Source organism: Lagenorhynchus albirostris, chromosome 13 (assembly GCF_949774975.1).
Source record: "Lagenorhynchus albirostris chromosome 13, mLagAlb1.1, whole genome shotgun sequence".
NCBI lineage: Eukaryota > Metazoa > Chordata > Mammalia > Artiodactyla > Delphinidae > Lagenorhynchus > Lagenorhynchus albirostris.
The window spans coordinates 25,157,981-25,171,649 of record NC_083107.1 but is presented as its reverse complement, the minus strand read 5'-3'; the positions used below and the strand labels follow the sequence as shown (position 1 = coordinate 25,171,649).

The 13,669-nt window shown below is 48.3% G+C and overlaps 1 protein-coding gene across 4 annotated transcripts in view; it reads left to right on the top strand.

Annotated features, from left to right (window-relative positions):
- The window catches only part of HK2 (hexokinase 2), a 61,679-nt gene that overhangs the window by 38,003 nt on the left and 10,007 nt on the right, over nt 1-13,669 (top strand). For 2 of the 4 annotated variants that reach the window (XM_060168636.1, XM_060168634.1), the window contains exons 4-12: nt 2,665-2,784; nt 3,394-3,489; nt 4,273-4,372; nt 4,698-4,881; nt 7,528-7,683; nt 9,042-9,275; nt 10,421-10,725; nt 12,053-12,201; nt 12,457-12,576. In XM_060168636.1, coding sequence (XP_060024619.1) covers nt 2,665-2,784; nt 3,394-3,489; nt 4,273-4,372; nt 4,698-4,881; nt 7,528-7,683; nt 9,042-9,275; nt 10,421-10,725; nt 12,053-12,201; nt 12,457-12,576 — 1,464 coding nt within the window. The remainder of the gene's footprint in view (nt 1-2,664; nt 2,785-3,393; nt 3,490-4,272; nt 4,373-4,697; nt 4,882-7,527; nt 7,684-9,041; nt 9,276-10,420; nt 10,726-12,052; nt 12,202-12,456; nt 12,577-13,669) is intronic. The other 2 variants (XM_060168637.1, XM_060168635.1) reach the window with 2 other exon arrangements.

The following is a 13,669-nucleotide window of genomic DNA, read 5'->3' as shown; positions in this document are numbered from 1 at the left end:
TCCACATGATAGCAGTGAATTACAAATGGTAATAGCAGCCACTTTAGATTTTTTAAGGTGTTTCCTGGGGGAAAGGGAGTGAACACATTCTCAGACCAATAAGGAAGAGGAAACCTTTCTACCTTCATAAAATGATGCTCTTTGAGCCTTTTTATGGCAGGAAGATGTTAGCTGTTTCTCCCAGTATCTTATCCTTAGATCATCAGCTAACCGAAAAGGATATAGTCTTCCTTTAAGGGAAGCAGATGGTCTCCTTTTACCTTCTTTTAAAGAGCTGTAGGTTCTTCTAACTCAGAACTGTCCAATAGAACTGTTCATGGTGATGGAACCATTTGATATCTGCCCTGTCTAGTGAGGCAGCCACTAGCTACGTGTAGTATTGAGCACTTGAAATATGGCTAGTGTGACTGAGGAAGGGACTTTTAAAATTCTGATTAATTGAAATAGCCACAGATGACTAGTGGCTACTGTATTGGGCAACACATTATTTAATGCCTCTTCACTGTCTCTCTCTTTTTTTTTTCTGCCTTCCCCTGTTGGTAGTGCAATTGGAAAGAGAGCAGTAATCAGGGCTGGATGAGGGGAAACCATTTTACTTTTTCCAACCCCTCCTCCATCTCTGATGATTGGCCTTATCTCTTTGCACAGCTTCTGCAACTTCCTTTTTTTAGATAAAAACTATTGTACTAAAGATCATTTTGACTAGAGTACCAGGAAGAAAGTGCTAGGAATTTGTTTAACCCTATTGTAAACTTTGTCTCTGATCAACTTCCCAACAGAACAGAACTCGCTGAGTATCTGTCTAGAAACCCTATTTCCACATTAAAATACTTGATCTCTGCTCAAGGGAGTTGGCACTTTGCATTGGGGATCCTCTTAGTGAGAGAGCCCCGTCATTGCCCAGTATTTGCTCTTGAGAATGTTTTGGTTTGGAAATTGAGAGTTTCAGCATCACCTGAGGTTAATTTTGCACATGATCAGACAGAGAGACAGGATCGATGTGGGAAGTTCAGTTAGAGCTGGCCCCCTTCTAGGAGGGGCTTGTCTTTCTAGCCTCTTACGGAGCATACCCCAGACATCTGGGGAGCCAGTGCATCTCTCAATCTACCCTGCCACCCCGAGCCTCTCAGTTCCTTTATAAATGCAAACCCTCTTTTGGTTTAGTGCAGTTGTTCTCAAACCACTGCTTCAGGATCACCTGGAGCTCTACCACACCTTCTGATTCAGGAGGTTTAGCTTTGGGCCCTAGAATTTGCATTTGTAACATGATGGTGATGCTGCTGTGGACCACACTTTGGGGACCCCAGGTTTAGTGGAATCTTCCTTGCTTCTGCCCGGAGAAGGAAAGGAATGTTGTCCACTTTCACCTCCCTTGGCTTTTAGATTTTGCCATCTGGTCAACCTGGCCCTTGGATTCTGCTCAGTCTTCTTTTATTTTTTTTTTAACATCTTTATTGGAGTATAATTGCTTTACAATGGTGTGTTTGTTTCTGCTTTATAACAAAGTGAGTCAGCTATACATATACATATATCCCCATATCTCCTCCCTCTTGTGTCTCCCTCCCTCCCACCCTCCCTATCCCACCCCTCTAGGTGGACACAAAGCACCAAGCTGATCTCCCTGTCCTATGCGGCTGCTTCCCACTAGCTATCTATTTTACATTTGGTAGTATATATAAGTCCATGTCACTCTCTCACTTTGTCCCAGCTTACCCTTCCCCCTCCCCATGTCCTCAAGTCCATTCTCTATGTCTGCTCCTCAGTCTTTTTGACCTTTGCTTACTTTTTGCGTCAGAATGTTCCTGGCCTCAGTCTCTAAGTGTCTGGAATGGTCACCAATTTCTCTTCGGGGATGCTGAGTGGGCAAAAAGGAAGCCATGGGGCTGCGAGCTTTGGGGCAGATTGAAAGTCTGGATGATTTCTTAGGCTTAGGATTTTTCTTAGGGGCCTTGGGTCCTCCTTAGAATAGTCACGGTTGTGAGGCTGCCCACTCATAAAACCCTATTTATTCTTCAGTGCTCTTTGTGGACTCACTTGGGTGTTCCATACTGAAGTTAGAAAACAAAACTAACTTCTTGGAATTGCCCCCAGGAAACTGGTTTTCTAGAGGGAGGAAAAATATAAAAGTTACTTATTTTCGTTAAGTTCATTTATAGAATGCTAACAGAGAATGTCCCATCCCCTCCCCCAATCACAAGAGACAGGGATGCTAAAATACTTCTTGGCAGTGAGATGGGCTGCCCTTTCTGGTAAGACAATCAGCTGTGCATCCATGTCAAGGGAGGTTCTGACAGAGCCACCAAAGGATATTCCGTTACCAGGGCTCGCGATGACTTTCTGATTAGCTTTGGCTATGATTTACTCTGCCTAATGCAGTTATTTTGACGGTGGTTTGGATAAATGGTGTAAGTGGAAGACAGTATTTAATAATCACTAACTAGTGTTAAATCCTTATATGTATTGACTCACTTAATTCTTTTGGTAACTCATGGGCAGGTACAATTATCACCCCCATTTTATAGGTGAACAAATTAAAACTTCAGAGGGGATACGTATCTTGCACACATTCAGCTAAGCTAGTTCCTTTCTGAGCCCAAAGTCCATGCTCTTAATCTCTAAGCTATTCTGCCTCCCTGCTCATCTTCCTGTGTTGTGTGCCCTTAGCTGTTTGACCACATTGCTGAATGCCTGGCCAACTTCATGGATAAGCTACAAATCAAAGACAAGAAGCTCCCGTTGGGTTTTACCTTCTCATTCCCCTGTCTCCAAACAAAACTAGACGAGGTAAGATGAGTTCTTCAGACACTTTTGTTGCTTCATTCTTTGGACTGGGAGGACTGGGAAGAACTCTGAGCCACCTGCTACCTTTACAATGGAGGTTGTAAAGGAGGTTGCTGTGATGGATCGAGTGGACAATGTTTGAGTATTGGGAGTTCTGTCCTTCTGGGAGAGTTTGTGTAGGTGTGTGTGAGAGCGATGGTAAAGGGGTATCGGAGAAGAGGGGGTCTTTATCACTGTCAAATGGCAATTTGCAGGACCATATACATTGCACATTATCCTTATCCCTCTTAGGGAAACAGGAGTGAGATATTAGTCTGGGACTCCTTTGTTCTAAAGTGTTATGATAGACATCGTTGAAAGTTAATGACGTTAGGATACAAGTGTCTTATTTTGGCATTTCTACAACCTGCTCTTTCCACTTCTTGGGGGCAATAAATCATTCATTTAGTCTCCTTTCTTGGTCATTGACAGAGTTTCTCCTTCCTAGACTAGTCAGGAAGAAATATACAAATTCAGTCATGACTTTAGTTTAGCCCCATGGACGAGGTCTCCTAATGATGAGGAGTGTGGTTGAGTTTTGTGGGGAATCAATATTCCTTGGTCCTTTTGCAGAGTTTCCTGGTCTCATGGACCAAGGGGTTCAAGTCCAGTGGTGTGGAAGGGAAAGATGTGGTTACTCTGATCCGGAAAGCCATCCAGAGGAGAGGGGTGAGTAGGGCAGCAGAGATGGGGAGGCAGGAGCTTGGGGTCTGGAGGCTCTTTACTTTCTTTTGGGTTCACTCTGAAGTCTTTCCCTGTCTGTCCTCAAATCAGCATGAGAATCTTTTGTGGTTCTTAATGAGAAGTTTTCTTGTCTTCTTCTCTGCTATGTTACTCAATAATCTTTATTTTTTTCCAGTTTTATTGAGATACAGCTCTGTATAAGTTTAAGGTGTGCTGCATAATGACATACCTATATTGAGAGAGTTAGCACGCCAGTGATCTTATATATGATCAAATGCCTTTGGGGTTTTCATATTAGCGTGATGGACAACTAATCTTAGCCTTGGTACAAGAAAAACCCTTTAGTTCTTAATCTGAAGAAGACTTGAATATCATTTTCAAATGAGAAAGTTGGGATGATATTGATATCAGGGTGGAACAAGGTAGAGAAAGGACATGATAAAGGTCTTGTCACAGAAGGACAAGACCTTCTGGGAGGGAGGGAGAGAAAGAAAAGAAAAAAGAGAATGAGAAGAAAATGATAAGATGGGCTCTTCTCAGTGCAGTGATGGCTGTGAACTAGACTGCAGGGCTGCTGTCAGCGAAGCCCTCCAAGATGAGGACCAGCAGGGTGGGAAGTGAGATGCTGCTGTTAGACTGGATCTGGACCCAGTTTCCAGCTCTAGCCTTGCACTTGAGCTGTGTGTCTTACTGCTCTTTCTCTTCATCTTCACATCTGTAACCTTTCTGTGACAGTGAAAGTCAGAAGCCCCCCTTTTATCCCTGCAGGACTTTGATATTGACATTGTGGCAGTGGTGAATGACACAGTTGGGACCATGATGACCTGTGGTTATGATGACCAGAACTGCGAGATTGGTCTCATTGTGGGTGCGTGAGCACTGGGTGTGAGGAGCAGTGCTGGCTGATGGATTGCGGGGGTGGGCTGCAAAGAGAGGAGGGGTCCATGGCCTGGATGTTCCTTTGTATTGAATACTTCATATTGGAAGATAATGGTGCGGTCACTTTGGAGGGCTGAGCCAGGACTTGTGGAGTTGTGGGTGGTAGTGGGTTGGACCATGTTGGGATGTTGGGGGTCTGTACCGAGGAATCCCAGCCACCCTGGGGTGGTCTCAGGACGGAGGTTTAGGAGAGATGTGGAGTTTGGGGGGAGGATGGTGCGGGTGGGTGCCGAGCAGTCCCTTGTTTTGTCCAGGCACGGGCAGCAATGCTTGCTACATGGAAGAGATGCGCCACATCGACATGGTGGAGGGTGATGAGGGCCGTATGTGTATCAACATGGAGTGGGGAGCCTTTGGGGATGATGGCGTGCTTGATGACATCCGCACGGAGTTTGACCAGGAGATCGACATGGGCTCTCTGAACCCCGGGAAGCAACTGTAAGCGGCTGCCCTGTGTGCGGTGGGCTCGGGGGTTGGGCTCCAGAGCTGAGGTGGGGGCTGGCCAGGTCCGGGGGTGGCTGTCATTTTTACTTTACAACCTCATAGCCCCCAAAAGTTGCCAAGACACCCACTGCTTGATGGGAATGTTGTGCTTCCTAATACATTGTGACTATCAGTTGCTGAGAGCGCTCTAAAAAAGATAGAGCAAGCGGACAAAACAGATTATGGGTAATGATTTGACTGGATCTCTCAGAGCAGTCATTTTAGAAGGTCGTATTCTTCGTATTCGAAGTGTGCGGCCCTGCTCTTTCTTTCCACCTTCGGTTTGTAAGCTGTCCATAGAAACAGTTTGTGCACCACATAAGAAAAGTCACGTTGAGATGGCAAAGATTAGGGATCTGAAAGCTCCTTTTGTAGTTCGCAGCTCTGTCACTGCTCAGGGGATGAAGCTGTGAGAGTTGGCTCCTAATTACTGGCTGAGGTTCTGACTCAGACTCCTGCAGCGTTGCCTATTATGAGCTAGGCTGGGTCGCAGCAGTCCCAGGGCCTCCTGTTCCAGCCGTAGCCAGACCCAAGGCATGTAGAAAAGTTGGTTAAGGAGCCCATTCGGCCACCTTCCCTGGACCTGTGGTCCAGCCAGGATCCTGGAGTGGCCTGGAGGAGGGGCTCTAGCATTTTGGACCCCTGAAGTCTCTCCAACCTGGTCAGACTTGGGTTTTAGTTACTTTTCTTTTTTTTTTTTCTTTTTTTTGCGTTACGCGGGCCTCTCACTGTTGTGGCCTCTCCTGTTGTGGAGCACAGGCTCTGGACGCGCAGGCTCAGTGGCCATGGCTCACGGGCCTAGCCACTCCATGGCATGTGGGATCTTCCCAGACCGGGGCACGAACCCGTGTCCCCTGCATCGGCAGGCAGACTCTCAACCACTGCGCCACTAGGGAAGCCCTCTAGTTACTTTTGATTCTTACAAAACATTATTTCACTCTCACAAACATTTGCCCAATGTCCTTATTAAAGATCTTGAAACAGGGATTGCTGCAAGCTCTGAAGGCAGTTACAAAACGTTTTGAGCAATCAGGCCCTCTCTGGTCTTTTTTCGAGGCTTGCGGGATCTTAGTTCCCCAACCAGGGACTGAACAGGGCCCTCGGCAGTGAAAGCGTGGAGTCCTAACAACTGGACCACCAGGGAATTCCCATGCCCACTCTGGTCTTACTGGTGTTGTGACTGTTGTAGGAAATCTTCTAGTACCAATCCCTGCTTGGAGAGGAAAATCCAACCTATAAACCAGCTTTATAAAAGAGAGTCCTTTTCTTTACAGGGGGAGTCCTTGCTTCCTCAAAGCACAGTCTATTTAAGTCACAAGCTTCTCTCACATGTTGAAACATGAGTCCATTTCATAGACTGGCTGTGTCTGCCATGGCTGGTGGGAAATTCATGGACTGAAAAAACTGCTCAAAAAGAAAAAAAGAAATGCTGGGAGGACATGTACCAACGTGTCAGCTGTCCCTGAAGTTATTACTGGGCTTGAGGAGGAACTTTTTTTCACTCTTTATATGTTTCTAAATAAATATTTTCCAAACATTGACTGAAACAAAGTGTTTTTAAAAACTGAAATAAAAACTTTTACCCCTCACACTTCAGAGCCCCACTGGCCCCCTCCCCTATGTGTCGTAGAACCAGCTATTTTGGAGCAGGTGCAGAAGCAGACCTGTGGGTTCCTTACTGTTGAAGCTGGGCTACCTCTCAGGCAGCGTGCCTGTGCTGGTGCTTAAACATTTTAAACATACCTTCTGTTCAGGCAGTTTTGCCAGCTCGCCACTTAGCTCCGGTTCTGCCATACCTGGCTTTGGGTCTTGAGCAAGTCACTTCCCGAGGGCCCGGCTTCCTCTCTTTGGTTTGCACCAGGTGACATCGGAATCCCATCCACACCCCTGCTCTGGGCCTCCTCTGAAGGCCTGCGTAGATTAGTGGCCCAAGGCCCTGCGTGCCTCCTCTCTCTAGGACCTAGATCCTTTCTAAGATACCAAGAAAGGGCCTTTTTTGCTAGAAAGAATTGTAAGGGCTTGGTTTCTCCTGTCACATATCTAAGCCAGAAAGACGATCTTGTAAAGAAAACAGTGTCACCTAGTGTTGAAAAAATAAATTACCCAACTGCCCTCTCAGCTATCCAGTCACCTTCCTCCTCGGAAACTTCCAACATGTCTCACTCCCAGATTCCCAAGACCACCTGACACTTGGTACTCCTTCTCACCTGTCCCAACCTGTCCTTCTACTCTTTTTCATCGTCCTCCCACCCCAGGTTGTTTTCACAGTTTTCTCAGGAATCCACAAATGGCCTGCAAGGGGAGGAACAGTGTGAGGTTATGAGTTGCTGGCCCTGTGCCCCAAATTTAATCAGATTGACCTTTTTTTTCCTCTTGTAAATAAATATTGAGGTTCTACATAAGATTTCATTTTAAAAGAGCATTTCCTTGCTAGAGAAGGAAATACCATCACTTCTCTACATCTCTCACTCCTAGTCAGTGCCACACAAGTTAGCGCTTTGTCCTGCATCAGCCTCACGTGTGTGCATGTTGCTTCCACAAGGGAGTAGCGAGTTCATTGGCAGCAGAGACTTAATTTTTTTGGTGTGTCTCTCCCTGCAGATTTGAGAAGATGATCAGTGGAATGTACATGGGGGAGCTCGTGAGGCTTATCCTAGTGAAGATGGCCAAGGAGGAGCTGCTTTTCGGGGGGAAGCTCAGCCCTGAGCTCCTCGCCACGGGCCACTTTGAGACCAAAGATGTTTCAGATATTGAAGGGTAAGCTTCGGGTCCTTCTCTGTTCACTGGGACCCCAGAAGGGTGGACAGGTGGCCGTGGAATGAGGAAGACGCATGGACCCTTGATCCTTCAAATGTGGACGGCAGGAGGGTCTCACCCAGTGGTGAGGCCTGGGCCTCACATGGCAGGCCTGTGGCTAGATGTCACCAGCCAGATAGTCTCCACTCTTGTCTGTTTTGAACGTGCTGACTACCAAAGTGACTCATGGTGCTGGGGACAGCTGGCCCCCACGCAGGGACTCGTGCTTTTGCACTTGTGTTCCTGCCTGGCCCAGGGACCTAAGCTTAATGCTGGAGGCTCCCTGTGGGTCTTTTAATGACTCACTTGCATCTACTTCCTTTCCCTTCTCCTGAAGCTCTGACATTTCATTCCCTATTGGTGATTTTCAAAAAGGGCTCTGTCCTGACCCCTGCTTCATAACAGAAAAATAGGTCCTTGGGTGGCCCTGAGATGGACCCATTTATTTCCAAAAGGTAGGGCTGAGGCCTACCTACATCTTCACAGAGTGGCAGGAGTGGGAGTGAGGATGGCCTGATTTTTGTTTTTCAGTTAACAATATCCAAAGTGTTGGGCCTGGTTTCCCGTCCTTGAGACTTCCACTTGTCGCTTGATGAAGCCTTGTCTCAGGGACCAGATGGTGGACAGGAGGTGATTTTGGTGCTAAAGAGAGCAGTGAGACAGTTCAAATGACTTTGTTTTAAGTGGAATTCTTGAAGGAACTGTACCTACTTGTTAAAGTTGGAGGGGATGACAGTCTTCATATTTGTGTGGCTCTTAGTTCCCCTAAGAAGAGGGCTAATCTCATAGCATCAACCCTTTATCGCCATCTTTAGATGCAAGGTAAAGCAGTGCTGACTCCATTGTGAAGTGCAATAGACTCTGACTGCCTTATTGAGAGAAAATAGGATGGGCTCCACAGCTGGGTTCCTGTGGTCAGAGGGAAACCATTCCCACTAACCTGAGAAAGGCAAACTCACACACGCACAACTTGGTGCGTAAAGCCCCAAGACCAGGGCCTCGTCCTCCCGTAGGATGTGTGTGAGAAAAATTAATTGTTCTCACTGGGGGAAAAATGGGCACCTGAAGTACTGTGTGTGTGTGTGTGTGTGTGTGTGTGTGTGTGTGTGTCTGGGAGAGGAACTCAGCTTGTGCTTTCCTCTCCTCCTTATTCACTGCTCACCGCCGCCCCCATAGGTGGACAGAGCAGTGAGGTGGGTGTCTGCCCTCCCTGGGACATAGTGTTTGCTGGAGCCGAGGGCTTTCTATGTCGGCCCACATACCCCGCCCACTGGCCACAGTGAGTGGACCCCTGCCCACACGCTGTTTCTGTTTCCCAGGGAGAAGGATGGCATCCGGAAGGCCCGTGAGATCCTGGTGCGGCTGGGCCTGGACCCGACACAGGAGGACTGTGTGGCCACTCACCGGGTCTGCCAGATCGTGTCCACACGCTCAGCCAGCCTGTGCGCGGCTACGCTGGCAGCCGTCCTGCGGCGCATCAAGGAGAACAAGGGCGAGGAGCGGCTGCGCTCCACCATCGGGGTGGACGGTTCTGTCTACAAGAAGCATCCCCAGTGAGCCAGCATTCGGGGCCTCTGATAGACCTGACTCCACAGGAACCCGGTTTTGCACTGTGGGGTGGTGGAGATGGACCACAGAGTTGAGGTTCTTTGTAGAATAAAAGCTCCCAGTGGGGCAAGCGGGAGCTATGAGTGTGTTTTCCTTGGCATGGGTAGAGGCTATTTCTGAAGGCTGCCAACTAGGGCTTTACTCAGAGCTCTCCTGGCTTCTAGGGGCTCTTTTTCTGCACCTTCTTATTTCCAGCTTCTCTGGCTCACCTGGGTATTGATTTGATCCTGCTCTGCCCTCCATGGTTTGATCCCTTGGTCATAAGTGCTGAAATACTCAAATTTCAGTTGGGACCTGAAGGATTTCTCTCAATTGTGCCCACTTACTATCCCATCATTTTCACCTAATATGAGTGCCAGGTCAGTGGGCCTTCATTAACTGAAGGTAGATGTGGAAGGTCTCAGCCATTCCATTCCCTAGGCTCCTAGTCCAAAGCTCCTAAAACTTTAAGCTGTACACGAATTACTTGGGGATCTTGTTAAGAGGTAGATTCTGATTCAGAAGGTCTGTGTTCAGCCTGAGATCCTGTATCTCGAACAGCCCCCAGAGATGCTGGTGGCCTATAGGCCACACTTGGAGTAGGCCCTGGGGACCATGGCTCCAAGCAACCACCACACGAGAATTTCTTGCTGAACACACCTATTATCTTTAGCTGTTCAGACACCTCTAGGATTGTTGGCAGAAATTGGCCAAAGAGAGGCCAAAGTCCAGAAGAGCATCTTGACTTTTTCCTTTTTGGGTCTTTCATAAGCAGCATCTAATGAAATGAAGGATGAAACATGAATAGTAGTTGGTGTCAGAATCACCTGAGGCTGATAAGTTGGGCAAAGGAACTGTGGCCTATGGGAAGGGAGTCTTCTGTGAGTGCATGCAGGCGACACTGGCTTCCCAGAAGGCCACCCTTCCTTTTAGCAGGGTGGTCGCAGTTGAATAGCTGAGCTTTTATACAGTGACCCTTAACTTGGGAAAGAGTAGGGAGAGGATGTTTAGGGTGTCATTTGGGCTGAGGTGGTGAGCTACTGCCCCCACCATTTGTACCATTGACTCTAACTGTGGACACCCACCTCTTACCCCACGTCTGTGACTGCAGTTTCGCCAAGCGTCTTCACAAGACCGTGCGGCGCCTGGTGCCCGACTGCGACATCCGGTTCCTCCGCTCTGAGGACGGCAGTGGCAAGGGGGCAGCCATGGTGACAGCAGTGGCCTACCGGCTGGCCGATCAACACCGAGCCCGCCAGAAGACCCTGGAGTCTCTGAAGCTGAGCCGTGAGCAGCTGCTGGAGGTCAAGAGGAGGATGAAGGTAGAAATGGAGCGAGGTCTGAGCAAGCAGACTCACACCATTGCCCCCGTCAAGATGCTGCCCACCTATGTGTGTGCCACCCCTGATGGCACAGGTATGCCACCCAGCTCACCACAGGGTTCAGTCGCTGTGGGAGGACTCCCTTAGCCTTAGCATTGGGTGTTCAGGCCAGACTGTTGACCATGTTTCTTCAGCTCTAGTACTGGGAAATTCTAGTGTTCAGGGGTCCCAACCAATGCATTCCTCTGCTAAAACTGAATGGTGATAATAGTAAATACTTAATGAAGGCTTACTATGTGTCAAGTGCTTCTCTAAGCATTCGACACATATTAATTCATTTAATTTTTAACTGTTAACAGAGATTAGTAGTTCATTTTGTTTGTTAACAAGCTACTACGTTTTGCACAAAACCTAGGCACAGAGAAATTAAGAAATCTGCCCAACTTCACACAGCTAGAAAAATGGCAGAGCTGGGATTCAAATCGGGAATTTTGGTTCCAGGGTTAGCTCTTATGAGGCCAGGGGTTGGCAAACTGAGGTCCATGGGCTAAATCTGACCCAGTGCCTATTTCTGTAAATAAAGTTTTATTAGTACACAACCATGCCCATTTGCCTACATGTTGTTTATGGCTGCTTTGCGCTATCATGGCCAAGTTGTATGGTTGCAGCAGGGACTGTGGCTCATAAGGCCTAAAATGTTTACTGCTCAGCCCTTTACAGAAAAAGATTGCTGAGCCCTGCTCTAGGTCTTGCAATCTAAGAAATGAAGGTCTTTTCCCAATTCAGAAAAATGATCACTGACCAGTCCAGTGTGGTACAGCTGGTACAGGTTCCAGAGATGGAGACTGGGACTCGGTCCCAGCTCTACCATCTTCAGGCTGTGTGGCCCTGAGCACAGCCAGATCTCTCTCCTCCATAGAGGGGAATGCAATGCCTCCCTCTTAGGGCTGCCTGAGGGTTGCATGGAAACTGTGTGTGACACACGTAGTGCGTTGTGACTGTCCTAAAAAGGAGGGTTTTCTCATTCTAGAAACATTTCCCTTCAGTTTCCTTTAAAGAGTTGGACTCTGTTGTTCCTTCTGTATTCTAGAGACTTATGTGAGGTGGCCTTTGATTTAGTACAAGTGGCGTGTCTGGATATCCTGGAGTATACTGTATCACCATTTCTTTCCTGTGTTCTGGAGCTCTGGAGCTCATTGTGACTCCTGGGGCCCCACAACTTGAATTCATTTGAGAACCACTAAGGAGCCAGCAGGGTTCTGGCCCCGGGGATCTTATTTTCTTTATCATTAGGTGGAGCTCACAGTCCGTCACCCTGAGGTTGTCCAGGGCCTCCTGGGAGAGCTCCCCATTAGGGGAAGGTGTTTAGACTGTCACTCTCTCCAGCCCCAACCCACCATCTTCCTGGGCTTATTTTCCAGAGAAAGGTGACTTCCTGGCCTTGGACCTTGGGGGTACCAATTTCCGGGTCCTGCTGGTGCGCGTGCGGAATGGGAAGCGACGTGGAGTGGAGATGCACAACAAGATCTACTCTATCCCGCGGGAGGTCATGCATGGCACAGGGGATGAGGTGAGGCAGGGTGGCACCTCTGGGAGGGGACCCCAGGAGACACCCACTTCTCACCTGGGAGGACAGTGCTTTCTCTGCTCACCCATGGTCCTGGGGAGGGCTACATGGGCTAGGGCCCTGGGCTGGCCTTTGCTTAGGTGCATGCCTGAGCTGGTGTTTCTCCTGGGTGGAGGCCTCGAGCTGGTGCTCAGACCCTGGTGGGGCAGCATGCCCGGGCCAGGGTTCCTCCTCTCAGAGCCCAATTTCTGCTTGCAGCTCTTTGACCACATCGTCCAGTGCATTGCCGACTTCCTTGAGTACATGGGCATGAAGGGCGTGTCCCTGCCTCTGGGTTTCACCTTCTCCTTCCCCTGCCAGCAGAACAGCCTGGACGAGGTAATAGTGCCTTCCTGGAGGACTCTCCTATGGGCTGTACTGACTCTGAACCAGCCAGAGTTTCGAGCAGGGGAGAATGCTGAGCTGAGAGGAAGAAAACAAGGGCATGAGTGACCAATCATGGGGAAGGGCTTGTTGATGGGAATGAGCAAGTCAGAGCTGATAGAGGTCAAGCAGGTAACAATCTTTGGAATAATGATGATGATGCTAATAATATCAACAACTGACATTTTTAAAGCATTTTATGCGAGGTACTCCTAGGCTTCCTGTGTGCGTAATCTCATTTAACCCTTAGAGCAACCATATAAGGTAGGTGTTTGTATACCCGTTTTGCAGAAAGGAGAACAATGTCTGCGGAGATGCCAACTATCTTGCAGGTCATATAGCTTGGGAGTGGCTAAGTCATGATTTCATTCCGGTTTCCTGACACCTGAGTCCATGCTGTCCATTATGCTCAGCTGCTCCTGAGGCTCCTGTTTTGGGCTCAGGACATTTCACTCCATCTCCCTTGGCTGCCCTGGTGTTTCTCTAGTGTCACCTTTGCTTTTCATTCCCTGTCACCTTGCCTCGGATGAATGAAGCAGGTTGTTGAAGAGCTGGTGCTCCCACATATTCTGGACATGGGTGTGTTGAAGCCTAGGAGAGCTGAGTAGGCAACGCCTAGGCTTACTCAGGGCAGATAATTGGTATGTTAGATATCAGAATACTCTTATTTAAGCAGTTGTTTCTCTCTGTCTCGATCGGTGTTCTAGAAGCTTACATGCTTGGTACAGGTGGACATATGCTGTGGATGGAATTACCAGGGTACAAAGGGCATGGTTCCTGCTATAGGTGCCTACAAACAAACTGGACTGAGGAAGCAAGCTCAGAAAAGCAAGAGCTGCTCTTTGGAATGTGGCAGCAGTGGAATGATGAAGCCCTGAGGATGATGTTAATCTGAGCACATACCTGGAGGGCATGAGGAATACTTGGTCAGAAGAATGAGCTGCTGAGGAAGAAAGGCAGGCAGGCCTGGCAGTATGGAGAAAGGCATGTAGGTGGGAACAGTCATAGGTACAGTGGGCTTGGCCCAGTGGCGGGAAAAGGCCTGCGT